The sequence below is a fragment of the Sminthopsis crassicaudata genome, chromosome 4, assembly GCF_048593235.1.
Source record: "Sminthopsis crassicaudata isolate SCR6 chromosome 4, ASM4859323v1, whole genome shotgun sequence".
Classification (NCBI taxonomy): domain Eukaryota; kingdom Metazoa; phylum Chordata; class Mammalia; order Dasyuromorphia; family Dasyuridae; genus Sminthopsis; species Sminthopsis crassicaudata.
In genome coordinates, this window is record NC_133620.1 from 52458960 (window position 1) to 52473525 (window position 14566).

General features: G+C 37.4%; 1 protein-coding gene across 2 annotated transcripts in view; it reads left to right on the top strand.

Moving 5' to 3' along the window:
- Positions 1 to 13537, top strand: part of PBX1 (PBX homeobox 1) — a 310501-nt gene extending 296964 nt beyond the window's left edge. For both annotated transcript variants that reach the window (XM_074266477.1, XM_074266476.1), the window contains one exon: positions 13018 to 13537. Coding sequence is in view for 1 of the 2 variants with exons in the window: in XM_074266476.1 (XP_074122577.1) it covers positions 13018 to 13110 (93 nt within the window). In the remaining variant the exon portion in view is untranslated. The remainder of the gene's footprint in view (positions 1 to 13017) is intronic.
- Positions 13538 to 14566: the final 1029 nt, after the last annotated feature.

Consider the following 14566-nt stretch of genomic DNA (forward strand, 5'->3'; position numbering starts at 1 on the left):
ATGTGCATATACACATATATCCATACACATTTCTACTCTAATATTTGTGTATATATCTGTACATATAAACATATATATGTGTGTGTGTATATATATGTGTGTGTGTGTATATAAGTTCTACATGTAAAGGAATATATATATATATATATGTATATATCTGTGTTTGTAATGGATGTTCAGAAAAAGGAAACTAACAGGGAAACTCATGAGGAAGGAAAGTTCATGTGTTTATTATTGTATCTCAAAAATCTGCACTGTAGACATTGATGGTCTGAGCCATATAGGCCATTCAGGAATATAAGTACCACTTTTGGGAAATGTTTACTTTGCTCATATATATATATATATATATATTCCTTTACATGTAGAACTTATGTAGAACAAGAAGTATTGACACCCACTCTTCCCTAGATTGACTCACTTGTTCTGTGTTACTTTCATATTAGCAAGTCTAGGTTTTCAGAGACAGATTACCACCAACTGTTAAGTTCAGACTCTCTTGGGATCCTAGGGAGTAATGCACTTCCTCTAATTGCCACTCTAATTATTTGCCCCCCCATGTGATGAATTTTCTATCCACACAACCAGTCATTCACAATGTAATGCATGCGTACAGTGCATGACATTTACCTAATTTGTTTCTCATAATAATATGCTTTTAGATCTTAAACATAACTACTCACAAAAAACAAGGCATCATGAATACTTATATATTAAAGCAAATTCATAAATAATAAAATACATCACTAACCACATATAAATCTGGATCATAATCTTCCCCAGTGCACTCAATATCTGTGTTTGTAATGGATGTTCAGAAAAAGGAAACTAACAGGGAAACTCATGAGGAAGGAAAGTTCATGTGTTTATTATTGTATCTCAAAAATCTGCATTGTAGACATTGATGGTCTGAGCCATATAGGCCATTCAGGAATATAAGTACCACTTTTGGGAAATGTTTACTTTGCTCATTGCTTAACAGGTAGTCCTCATCAGTCTTCAAGTAGGGAAATCTTTGATTCTACTTAAGCATAACATTCATCCACAACTATCTCCAGTCTTCCTGATCTATATCTTGCCACTGGACCCAAATGATTCTGGAAGAGAAAGTGAGGCTGGTGACTTTGCACTGCATTCCCTCACTTAAATTTAATTCTCAGGTGTGTCACAGCATCACCTCCATAATGTCATAGTCCTCTTAAAGTATGAATAGCCCAAATTCAGCCTCAAACACTTTGAAGATGGCTGTCAATAAAGTTGTTGGCCAGTATAGTCAAGAATGACTCAACTGAAGTCTTTTGTCTGATGAATGATTCTAAATGTCATAAATATCAAGCAGTTTTAGCTTCTTTCCTCTGTTTTCAATTTTACTCCTAAGGCTTTTCTATCAGTTTCTTATACCCAGTTTCTTTCCCTAATTCCTATCCCTTCAGTGGCTTATATGTGAGATTCTTGACTCTCAGTGAGTTGACTTTAGCTAAAAAAGTCACAGTGTCTCAAATTTCCCCTATTAAATTGATATTTCTTTCATTCAAACCTCTATCTTTAGATGTTTATATACGCTCTAATTTTAAAAAGATTTTTACCCTCTTTAGCCATAATATGCAAATAAACTAAGGTATCATAATAGTCTAGAGTTCTCAAGTCTTTAAAAGAATCTTTGGATATTCTTGAAACTATGTTAATTTTTTAAGACTCATCTTCATCTAGTTTTTAATACAAGAAAGTTCTTTCTATTCTTCTTTAAAACATCAAATTCTTCCCACTTAAGTGAGGCATCTTTCTCCATCATTTTCAAGGTGATTTGTGCCTATATATCTATACTACTGTTTATTATTATACCCAAACTATTCTAATACAATCTCAATTCTATGTTTCTTCATATACATATATTAGCATGTTTTATTAGAACAAAATTCTTTTCCTACTTGTTTTAGTATCAAAATATCCATCTATAACATCTATAACTATAAAGTAATAATACTTTACATCCTTTGACATGTGATATGTGTCTTTCCTTTAACATAAAAAAATACCTTTGTGCTCTTTCTCTTTACTAAAATGCTCCATATGCAAAAGGCCTTCATGGTATAGCATATTAGACACTAGTAATGAGCCTTTCCAAACTTGTCTAGACTTACTTTCAAACAAAAGACATATAGTGCATGACTGGGATGTTCAAAAGTTTTAGGACTTGGCAGAACTTGCCTGAGCTTTTTTTGTTGTTGTTTTTCATTAGCAAAGCCTTTAAGACTTCAGGGCCATTTCCATGCTATCATGAGCCACCATGAGAGGACTTTACTCTGTTGTCCATACAATGGAAATAATACTAGTGTTATTCTAAGAAGATTTTTTTTTAACCCCCTTCCAATTTAATTATTCAGCTTTCTTTGTTGGTATACACACCATGTATCAACAGCTTGGGAAGCCACATAATGTAATGGATACATGGCCAACTTTAGATTCAGGAAGAATTGTATTTAGACCCTATCTTTGTCTCATGTCCCTGTTGCAACTATGAACAAGTCACTTATCCATTGAACATCTCAAGATGACTAGTTACCATTCTTTATAGGCAGAAGGGAGTTTCCAAACTAGGACTAGTATACACTAATGAAATCTCAGGTCTGAACTAAACAGAATAAAAAACAAAACCAAAAATGATAGATACCAATAATTTCTGAAAGGGAACCAGAGGATAGTTGTTAGTATTGCATGGAGAACTTGCTATATGTCCACCAAAATCGCTATTAGATGGTTAAATGGGAAGGTGGCAATGTAACTCACAAATAACAGAAAAAAACCTCTGTTTTCAAGTAGCCTGCAGGCTAGCTTGGTGTTTAAACTATATTATTAAATTGAATATTGCAGAATGGCATAGTGTGTGCTTGTGGGAGCTGTACATAGAGTCAGGAGAGCTGTTTTCAAATCCTGGCTTTTCCATTCCCTGTGTGACCCTGGGAAAGCTTATCTGATCCTCAACATCATTGTCTGTCTACAAAATTCAACTTATATCATTTATCCTACAAGGCCATTGTGAGAGATTTACTTGTAAACTTATGTAGTTTCATAGAAAAATGTTAGTATTATCGATTTATTAAACTAAGTCAGACCCATTTTTGGATGAGAAGTTAGGCCATTGAGTGATCTTATCGATATTATGAAATTCTGTGGAAACATTTATACCCCTAAAGAGTGCAAATCTGTCCTGAGTAAAGCCACTCTGATGGCGCATCCTTGAAGGGTCTAAACTTGTAGGCTGGTGCACGAGCCCACTGCGCTTTCCTATAGCAAACAGATGTACAGTAAAATCAAGACAGATTCCCCAACCCACTACACAGCTGGAAAGATCCCTCTATTGGGGGACTGCTGGAAGCAATTAACATGCAAAATTGATTCTTCTTCTTTTTCTTCCCCTCTGAGTATATAGTGCCTTGGATGATGAGCCCAGAATAAAACAGGGTGTCCCCCAGTATTTTAAAAAGAAACACAGGGCGTGGCAAGTCAACATTATGTTCTTGAACACAAAGGATTTTTCCCCTTGTTCTCACTTTCATTTCTTCTGTACATAGATTTTTTTTTTTTTTTTAAACAGCATTCCTCTAAAAATAAGTTAGGCACAATAGCGACTAGGGCTCAATTTTTAAAAGCTGTTTGCCTGCTCTCCCCTCCCCCAGTGTGAGCATCTTCCTTCCATATTCCCCCTCACCCTTTTCCCCCACCACCTTTATCGTCCTCCATTCCCTCCTCCCCCTTCCGTTAGCTGTAATGACCCTGCAAACACCAAACGGCATTTGAGTGCATTAAGCTGCAAACTCTCTGGTGACATAGCAATTACGGCTCTGAAATAGATTTGGTGCGTCACGGAAGATAAGGGTTTTGAAAGTTTCTGTTGTGATTATAGCTTGTAACTCCCACAAATAATAGGCTTCAAAATAAGAGGCTGCCAACGGAGCCTTTGTGGCTTTGTCTCAGTGATGGCACGTAAATTGCTATTAATGTCCTAAGTGTACTTGAATATGCCAGTCTCTGGGATGTGGAGTTGGCTCAGTGTCTCTCTTTACATGGCATGTCATTGTCGGTCTGATAATCTGTGGTAATTGCTGTCTCTTGGATGGTCAGAAATATGTTAGCTTATATATCTTCCTGTGTAATAATAAAGAATACAAATATATGTGTGGTGGGAGCTGGCTTGCACAGAGTATTTCACGGGTTGGACCTTGTCTTTAAACTCTTGCTAGGAGAGATCTCTGTGTATTCATTTATTCTTTCTTTGCTTAGCAGCCAGGTATGTATATTACCTTTGTGTGTATCTTTTGTGTATATCATTTCTCGTTAAACACAGACAAATATAGTAAAATTTCATAATGAAATAAATTGGAGCTGTCACTCAAGGATACTATCTTTATCAGAATTATCTGGATGTCATTTCAGAGATCCAGATTCTTTCCTATCTTTAAGTAACCTTATTTTATAAAGAAACATAGTACTGTGGGAATGTGCATAGATGAATCTATAAAAACACACATCTTCTCCCTCTACAAATACTCAGTTACATTCTTAATCTGTATATTAATTAATTCATTGTTACTATTTATTGTTCTAATAACAGACAGCTTTGTGTGGATGAGAGGGGAGTGATGGATTTGGCATCAAGAACTGATGAGCTCAAAGTTTCTCTCTGATACTAGTGATATATTCATGGGCAAATGACTTAGCCTTTATGAACTTTAGGAAACTTTCTAAGACCCTATATTTTAAAAGGGAAGAAATTTTCAGAATCATGAAATCAAAGAGCATTAAGATATTTTCAAGTTACATGGGATCTAGACATGTGTTTGAGTTTAGAATAGTGATAGAAATAGGGTCTGGGTATTTAAGTACACATCAGTATTATTCTAGCTTTAACTTTAGTGAGCTAAATCAAGAGAATGATAGCCTGGGTACAACAGATAAATACAGAGACATTTTTAGAATGACCTCCACTAACTGTGTTGACCCATGTATCAGTATATAACTATGGGAAGTAAAAACATTATATGCAGCTGCCCTGCTTTTACCTTTAATGGAAATAAGAAGTTAATTCTGTCTCCCAGACAAGAATGCCCTTAACCTTTAACCAATGTCCCATGGAAAATGATTTCCCACTGACCACCTAGAATTGGGCTGTCCATATCCCAAATATCTTTTGTGGCGTTAATGATGCAAATTAAAAAAATGTATAGAGCAAAGCAGTTCTCATGGATGGCTTTCTTATGATGTGATAGTATGATTTTGCCAGAATGTCAACATTTCATAATATTTGATTCGATGCATTTGAGATATCTTGATGAGTAATCTTCATGCAGTAGAAGCCTAGGTATATTCCAAGAAAGTTTTAGCTTACTGGCTCTTAATTCTACAGAATAAGTTCAGTCATAAAATTAACGAGAATCAGGTTGCTAATTTTACTCTGTAATACAAGGGTGATGGATTCCAGTTTGCTGAACAGACCACCCACAGGAAGTGTTAAACTGGCCCCAAATGAAGCATCAGCATCAGGAAGAGAACACAAAAGGGATAGCATCCCACATTAGATCGGTATCCTTTTACTGGGTCAAGTTATCTCTTATGAATGGAGGATATTAGGAAGTCCTAAGTATTTTTGTGGTCAGATCTGTGGTTCATGGCTTACTGTTGGGCATCAAACTTAATGATAGTCTGGAAGCAAATTTAAGGACATGTAACATCTGCCCCCAATCGTGGAGCAGAAGTGCAACTCTGAAAGTCCCCAAATGTTTGTTGATAATTTTCATAAAACTTGGAATGGCCAAGCCCAAGATAGACACTAGATTGGCAGTATGTCTTTATCATAATATCAGCAAATTGTTTTGTTTCTAGGTACAGAATTAGATTGACACAGTAACATTAAATAAACATATATATATATATATATATATACACATATAAACACATATATATGCATATATACATGTATTGATGCTTTAAGTTTTAATATGATTTTAATTTTATTTAGTCAGCCCCTGCTATTGGAGGATGGTTCTTGGGTTTACATTTTTTTTTATTTTAGTCTACCAATTAATAAGCATTTAAGTACCCACAGGGTGAGAGATGTCATGCAATGTATTTGAAGATACAAAAATAAGCAATGGCCCCTATGCTTAAAGTATTTACCTTCTGTAATATATATAGATATATATCTATGTATATATACAAAGATGTGTGTGTGTGTGTGTGTGTGTGTGTGTGTGTGTGTGTGAAGATAAGTGTATTAATTAAGCAGGTACAAAAATGCTAGCTTTCAATGGCAGCTAGAGGCAGGACTTCAAATAAGTCAAGTTGTCCATCCCAAAAGAGATGTAATTATCTAGTCTTGAGTGTACTCGATTTTAGAACAGTTTCTCTAGCTAGATTTCACAGTGTATATCTCTGGACACTTGGGTTCAGATTTAGCCTCAGACACCAGATATATGATTCTTGGAAACTCACTTAACTTCTGTCTCAGTTTCTTCACTTTGAAAATGGAGATAATAGTAGCACTTAGCTCCCAGAATTGTTATGAGGATTGAATGAGATGTTTTTAAAACACTTTGCCAACCTTAAAGTATCATATAAATGTTAGCTATTGTTAGATATAAAACTAAAGACTAAAGGTAGGTAAACATAGGAAATGATAAAGAATAGTTTGCAAGTTAGTAAACACAATTAAAAATAAAAGTCAAAAAATATATTTTAGGAGTTTGCTATTGTCTCCAGTAAACTTTAAATATTTCTTAAGTATACATAGTTATTTGCATGTTGTCTCCCCCCCATTAGATCTTAAGCTCCTTAAAGAAGGTTACTATTTTTGCTTTTCTTGGTATCCCCTACATTCAGCTTAGTGCCTAAAAAATAATAAATGCCTAACATATGCTTATTTTTGACTTGTTATGGAGAACACTAGAGAATGTGTGAGAAATCAAAAAGTTAGAAGTTCAGGAGTCCTGGATCTCATTTTAAATGAGACACTGAATGAAATCATACAGTATTTATGTGCTTCCTATTTACTGCCTCAAAACCAGGGATGTAATTTCAAAATGTACATGAACCTGGGCACACAGGTTTATTCAAAGCAAGGAGATAATCTGTGCAATCCATGTATACAGGGAACTTATAGAATTTTTATGGAGTTTATTGATATGGGTATCTAGATTATTAATAATTGGAGGATGTACCCCCAAAAGATCCTGTCAGAGGATTCACACATTCATTCATTCAATCCCAAATTCTATCAGTCCCTAAAGGATTGTTCTGGTTTTCCTTTGGAGAAGCCTGATAGCCCAACAGCTGTGATATTCTACTTTAGTTTAGCTAAATTTTAAGTCCTTGAGAGAATGAGATTGTATCTGATACATCTCGGTATTATCCAGTATCTTACATATTTTCATAATACTTCAAGGGTTTGTGATCTCATCAGTTTTGGTATTCCTTCTAGATGTGAAGATTGAAACCCATCCTTCTCATCCTATCTCACTCTTGTCCATATCTTGTAGATGCTTCAAAGAGGGGAGAGAGGTGCCCATCCACTCAGAGTGCTAGGTGTCTTCCTCTAGGTCAGTTCAATTCAAAAAACATTTATTAAGTACCTACTATGTTTGTGACTTGGGGTAAAAAATAATAATAATGATAACAATAATAATAGCTAGAATTTATTCATTGATTTAAGGTTTACAGAATGCTTTACATGTTATTTCATTTGCCCCCTTCATCTCTTTACATGTATATGTCTCTTATCAGTTATCAATCTTTTGAAGTCGGTATTGTTATTCCCATTTTATAGATGAGAAATTGAGGCTATGAAAAACTAAGCAATTTGACCAGGGTCACACAGCTTTGAAAGTATCTGAATCAGAATTAAAATTTAAATATTCCTGATTCCTAGCCAATGAACTCAGAGAATTTGTGGTTTCTAGTACATTATGTGAGCTCTTCATCATTTGCTCTCATTTCCTTCTCTGGTCATACATTTCTTTGCAAACATCATTTGTCCTCATTGATAATAGCCTATTTATGACCCTCATCTACCTGTCCTTTACTCTGGAGGTGACTCATATTTGTCTGGCTCACAGTGACAAATGTTTGCAAAGCACTTACTACTCAACAGCTCTCATTAGTTAGGTAAGTAATGCAAGGATTTTAAACCCATATTTTATTGAGGAAAAAGAACCTTTGAAAAATTAAGTGATTAGGGCAGCTGTGTGATACAGTGGCTAGAGCACTAGTCTGGAAATCAGGAGGACCTGAGTTCAAATTATGAAAGATGGCTCTAGGAGTGAGAGGTAGTCAAGCCAAAAGACCACCTATAGTTGACTCCTGGAAATCCATCCATAACACTAGGATTTCTGGTATTATCTTTTGTCCCCTACCTAGTGCATGCAATACTCTTCAAAATAATGACCCCCATCATGGCAGCCTATATTCCAAACCCTCTCATGCTTGAGTACTGATGTCTTATGCCCGTTTTCTTTCTTTTATAAAATCTTACCATCATTGGAGTGGGGGAGAGTGGCTTAGGAGAGAAGGAGCACCCACGTTCTTTGTCTTGCAAAGTTCCTGTGCAAACATTACAAATGAAAATGGGTATCATAAAAGAAAAAGATCTTAAGAGTATCAGAAATAAAATCTCCCCCTAGTTGGGGAAAAATGGATTCTGGGACACTTTTTCCACTTTCCTGTCTATTTTTGCTGATGTCTCTGCCATTATCAAAAGGCTCTGTGCGTTCCGTCTTTATTTTTTCCAACCAGCCCTACCATTACCTGGGTGATTTAGGGCCCTGGAGCATGTACACCCCCTCATTCATACCAAAAGCATCTCTGGTAATGGCATCTGGCCCATATGCAGATCTAGCTCGAGTTGGTGCTGACATCAGCCTGTTTGTGGCACCTCAGCGTCTTTCTGGGTTGCAAATGAGAGTTTCTTAGTGCCAGGCTAGCATAGGCTGTCACATCCAGTGATGGATTCTCTGCATCAACGGTGTGCTGCTAAGGTAAGCACAGGAGAAGAGTGGGAAAGGGAGGAGGATGCGACTAACAGATCTCAACCTCAACCAATCCTATTTAATATACAAGCTTAAATTAAAGCAGTTTGGGATCCATTTCAGAGGGAAATTTCAGCTGGTGGTACCTGTTTCTTTCCAGAAAAAAAACACATTACTAGGAGAACATTGTGGTCATAGTTGACCACTCTTCCATCTCCACAAAAGTATTGTGCATTGAGCCAATCCAATCCAATTTATCCACAACAACAATAAGCAGTAAGAGCAATAAGAATACAAAGATTTCCATAATAAAAGTGTCTTTACCCTCAAGAAGATTGTACTCTATTATAGGAATAGGGCATAAAAGAGAATCCTGACATGTCCTTTGAGGAATACAATAAAAGAGTAAAATCGAGACAAAACATTCTAAGGAATATTTGGCAGGCTTAGAAAAACTACAATTTGGGAAGAATGACAGGGAATCTTCATAAGGAACTTATAGTTTTGGAAACTTGCAGTTTTAAAGATAAGTTCTAAAAGGAGAGAAAGATTTTTTTAAAAGAAGAGGAGAGAGTGCTTGCTAAGCAATAAAGGATGGCCTTCAGGTGAACACTGGTGAATTTAGTGGTCCAATTTGGGATGGAATGTCAGATAACTGAAAGGATTTAATCTCAAATAAAGGTAGGAAAACAGATTGAAGCCAGATTAGGAGGAACATTAAGCACCAGGCTAAGTAAGGTACAGTGGGTGGGTGCTGGCTGGAGTCAGAAAGATTCCTCTTTCTGAGTTTAAATCTGGCCTCATTTACTAGCTGCCTGACCCTGTGCAGGGCACTTAATCCGATTTGCCTCAGTTTTCTCATGTATAAAATAAGCTGGAGAAGGAAATGGCAAAACATTTCAGTATCTCTCCAAAAAATCAAACAAATAGGGTTACAAAGAATCAAATATGATTTAAAAATGACTTAATAATCACAATGAAAGAAATCACATATCATACTCCTGGAAATAGGAAACCCCTGAAGTTTTGAGAATAGAGGAGTGATGTGGTCAGTCATTTATTAGGGAAGATCATGGTGATAGTAGTGAGAAAAATGAGTTGGAACAAGACAATCATTTAGGAGGTCCTTTACTTCCTCAGGGAGGAATTAGTAGCCTACACACCCTATAGTCAGAAAATGGACCTCTACTTGCCTTCTATGATATCCTGGAAGATACTTTATGTACAAGATGTAAAATTGGATACAAATCAATTAATATTTTAAACATAATCAAAGACTTTGTTATTTCTGTTGAAGCATATTTTTAAAAATAAATAATTTCATAAGCACTGATTAAATGTCTAGAATTGGTTAAGGCTTTCCACAAAGGACAAAAAGGGAAAAAAAGGCTGGATAATCAAAAGAAATTTCCCTAAGGTCACAAAGGTGGCTTAAGTTTCTGAGATAGGATTTCAATCCATGTTTTATGATTCTCTCCTCCATCTTGCCACTTTATTCTAACTTTCCATTCAATATCAATCTTTCACTTTGCACCTAGTGCAAAAACTACTGGTTTACTAAAGCCCCAGAAGCAAGGAGGAGGCATAAATTAAGCAGAGATTGTGCTAAGTGCTTTTAAAATTATCATCTTATTTGATCCTTACAACATCTGGTGGAGGTGGGGATCTCATTACCTTAATTTTACAGCTGAGATAGGCAGAGTTGAAGTATCTGTCAGTCACACAATATTTGAGATTGGATTTGAACTCAGATCCTCCTGGCTCCAGACCCAGTGCTCTATCCACTGCTTTATCAGCTGCTTCTATTCATTCCTTTGTGGCAGAATTACCAGATTTAATTCAAAAGCATTGTGATTCCCCCTCGGGAATCACATGGAAGATACATTGGACACATCTTGGCCTGAACATTAGCTCTCTGATTCCTTTCCTCGCCTCAGTGTAGTTTTTGGCACAAGCATTTTAAAAAGTTAGCATGTCTCTAGGGGAGGGTGTAATTTGCATCTGAAAAAAATGTGGGTGTTGTGAGGGGGCCAGAGTAGAGAAGAGAAAATAAAAGCCCTAGAACCTCCCCACACACACACTTCTAACCCCCACCATGCCATTGTTCACCAGAGTATCTCTGGCTCCCATTGCATTCAAAGATAAAATAAATGCACAAAGGCCCAGCTCCCTACTTAATATTCACCCACAGTCCAGGAAGAGGAAAGGAATTGCTCCCTAGGGTTAACATGGCAGTAAGCAAGGTCAGCTGTTTCCCAAGACTGTGCATCATCTGAAAGTCTTAACATGAAAGCTGGGATGATACAGCCAGTGCAACCTTTGTGATTTATAAGAAATCCAGTTAACTTGTTTTTTCTTGGGGCTTGTGATCTTGTGGGGCTTTTATGAGCAATGACATGTGGGCATCTAACTTCTAAAAGACCCACAGAGAAGGGAACTGTACGATGCTTCCTGGAATTAAAAGCACTTTATTTGGAGGAAGTGAGTGCTTCTGCGTGTCTAACCTAAATGCTTCAGACAACGGTGTCCAGAATTTGGCAGGGGATTCGGAGCTATTTCTGGAAAATATTGGGGTGTGTGTGTGTGTGTGTGTGTGTGTGTGTATTGGGGGATATTTACAGTGTTTATTATTTCTTCTTCATGTTTCCCATTGAAACAATCAAATATACTTCTAATTGATTTGGGTTGAATTCCTGTCTTGACTGCTTATGATCTCTTGTTCATCTAAAAGTTATCATGGGCACCTACCTCACTGTGGCTTGAAAGTAGATTTTTTTATGGGAAGGGATTTTTTTTTGTAGACTTTTGTTGGAGTGTGTATTCTATAGAGATGATTGATTTAGGTTATTGGAAGGGAGAAAGACTTTTAGGTAAATATGGAATGCTTCGTCCATTAGTTTTCCTATAGAAATTGCACATAACCCATTTTCTCTTATATATGTGTGTGTGTGTGTGTGTGTGTGTGTGTGTGTGTGTGTGTGTGTATGTGTGTGTTTATTAAAGCACACATTTACTGAGGACCAACTATAAACAAAATATCTTGATAGGAGCTGTGAATATAAAAATGAAACAATCCCTGTTCCCAGCTAAGTATTTTACATCATCATGGAGAATTAATTTGGTTCAGGCACAAGATCTGGATTTAAATACTAGCTCTGCCACTTTTTAAGTGGGAAATTTACTTAACTTGTCTGGGTATTAAATTTCCTCATTTATAAAATGAAGGATTTGGACTTTAATCAATAAGGTCTTTTTCCTTATAAATTTATAATCTTGTATACAAAGATAAATCAGTAAGTCAGCCAGCAATTATTAAATATCTGCTGCATGCAAGCACTGTTCCTAGGTGTAGGGATATGAATATCTAATACTTCCAGGCCAAAGGAATCTTGCATTCTTAATACAAGCTAATTTATCAAGGAGGCACAAAATGAAGAAATGGTTAGGTTTGAAAAGGCTTTCTGTAAGACTGGACATCTCAACTGAGCTTTGAATGAACCTAGTGGTTCAAAGGGAAAGGGAAGAGAGGGTGCATTCCATGCATGGGAGATAGGAAAGGGAATGGCAGTTTTGGGGAACAAGAAACAGATAAATATTGCTAGAATGCAAAGTTTGTGGTAGGGAGCAGTGTAAAAAAGGTCTGGCAAAACTCCCTTGAACTTTTGTTGCTCAGACTGTGGAGACATTAAAGCTTCTTGAGCAGAAGCACAGCATGGTTAGACCGGCACTTTAGGAAGATTATCTCTGATCCGTCTACTTCAAACTTGATGTAAAGATTAAATGAGATTGTATATGAAAAAAACCACAGATTCTTTACCAGGGTAGAATGTTATGTTTGCATAAAGACTAAACTCTGAGGGCTAAAATCTACACTTTTTATAAGGGGAAAGAACAATGATTGGGAAGAAAAAAAAGCCTTAATGGCTGAACCATTGTTGGGGTGAAAAAAGGAGACCCCGGATCACAGAGGGACTGACTTGCTTTTGTTCTTTTCTTCCAGGCTAATGGAGGTTGGCAGGATGCTACTACCCCTTCATCAGTGACCTCCCCTACAGAAGGCCCTGGCAGTGTTCACTCTGATACCTCCAACTGATCTCCCAGCAATTGCATCCCTGACTGACCTCCTGCCCCAAATGGGGGGCGGGGGCAGGAGGGAGGGTTTCTCTCCCCAACGCTGAAGCAGTCAGACTGGAGGTCGAAGCAATCAGCAAACACAATAAGAGTCTCCTTCTCTTCTCTTCTTCGGGATGCTATTTCAGCCAATCTGGACACTTCTTTCTACTCTCTTCCCTTTCTTTTCTGGGTAGAAGCCACCCCTTCCCCCTGCCTCCAGCTGTCAGCCCTGTTTCCTCCATCCTCCCTGCACCTTTCCCTCGCCCCGCGGCCTCTGCTACATCACTGAAGGATATTTTCAACAGTTAGAGGAATTTAAAGAGGAGAAAAAAAAAAAGACAAATTACAAAAAAAAAAAAAAAAAAGAAAAAAGAAAAAACATTAATAAACGTGTTTGTACATTTTCATGCTGGTGGTTTGAGGAGCCAAATTTACCTCACTCCTAGACTAACAGGCAACCCTTCTTCTCTTTCAGTGTCTCTTGTACTCACACTACCTCTTAGCAGGAAGACGCCACATTGCCCTCCCCATTCCACATGCCCCTCCACCCATTGCCCTTGGTCTTCCATTTCTGGGAGCAGTTCTGAATCAGAGCAGCTTCCCCTTTGTTCTCCCCTATCCCAGTGACTCTTGGGCAAACCACCATAGATGGGTTTTTATTGCTCCCTCATTTCCAGTTACTACTCTGACAGGTAGATTCCCAGTGCTGCCTCCCCAAATTCTAGGCAATTGGGCAGCAGGGTTGGGGTGCGGGGGACAGAGAGTGGAAAGAGACAGAATTTCCATGTGCCTTCTCTCCCCTCTACAACAACTCTTGATTTCTGAGGCACAGTTCATGGAGAACATTCAACAATCCATAAGCATTCATTAGTTGCTCACTGCATGTCTAGCATTAGGTTAAGCAAGGAAAAGGGAGAAGAAACTGGAAGGTCCTTGCCAGAAAGTCTCCAACCAGCCCCTCCTCCATTCACCCGCTAGCCAAACCTGCTTCCACATTACACATAGATACTTAACATAAGCAACTAACACTATGCATGTGGTGAGATGAAGAGAAAAAAATCAGCTCTGAGTGAGGGTCACTTTGAGAAGAAATAGAAGGCAGGGCCACCAAACAGAATTGACCGAACAGGCAGGAATGAACAATAGTAGAGGTAGTATTTCTAGTGGAAATGATTTCCATTCCCATCACCACTAGATCTCTCAGAAAGCCATATACAGTACCCACAATGTCATTTATTTTAGGCGTACCATACCGATGACCAGGTTTCAAAGAACACTCTCTTTTTGACTCCAAACCCCTTGCTGTAGGAAAGAACAGAAAACATGGCTCAATATCGGCCTAGTTTGAACTATAAACCTGAGAGCATTGTGGAAGGAGCAATAAGAATTTACCTTATTGGGCACAAAGAAGAAGCATTTGTTCTTAGCAGGGTCTT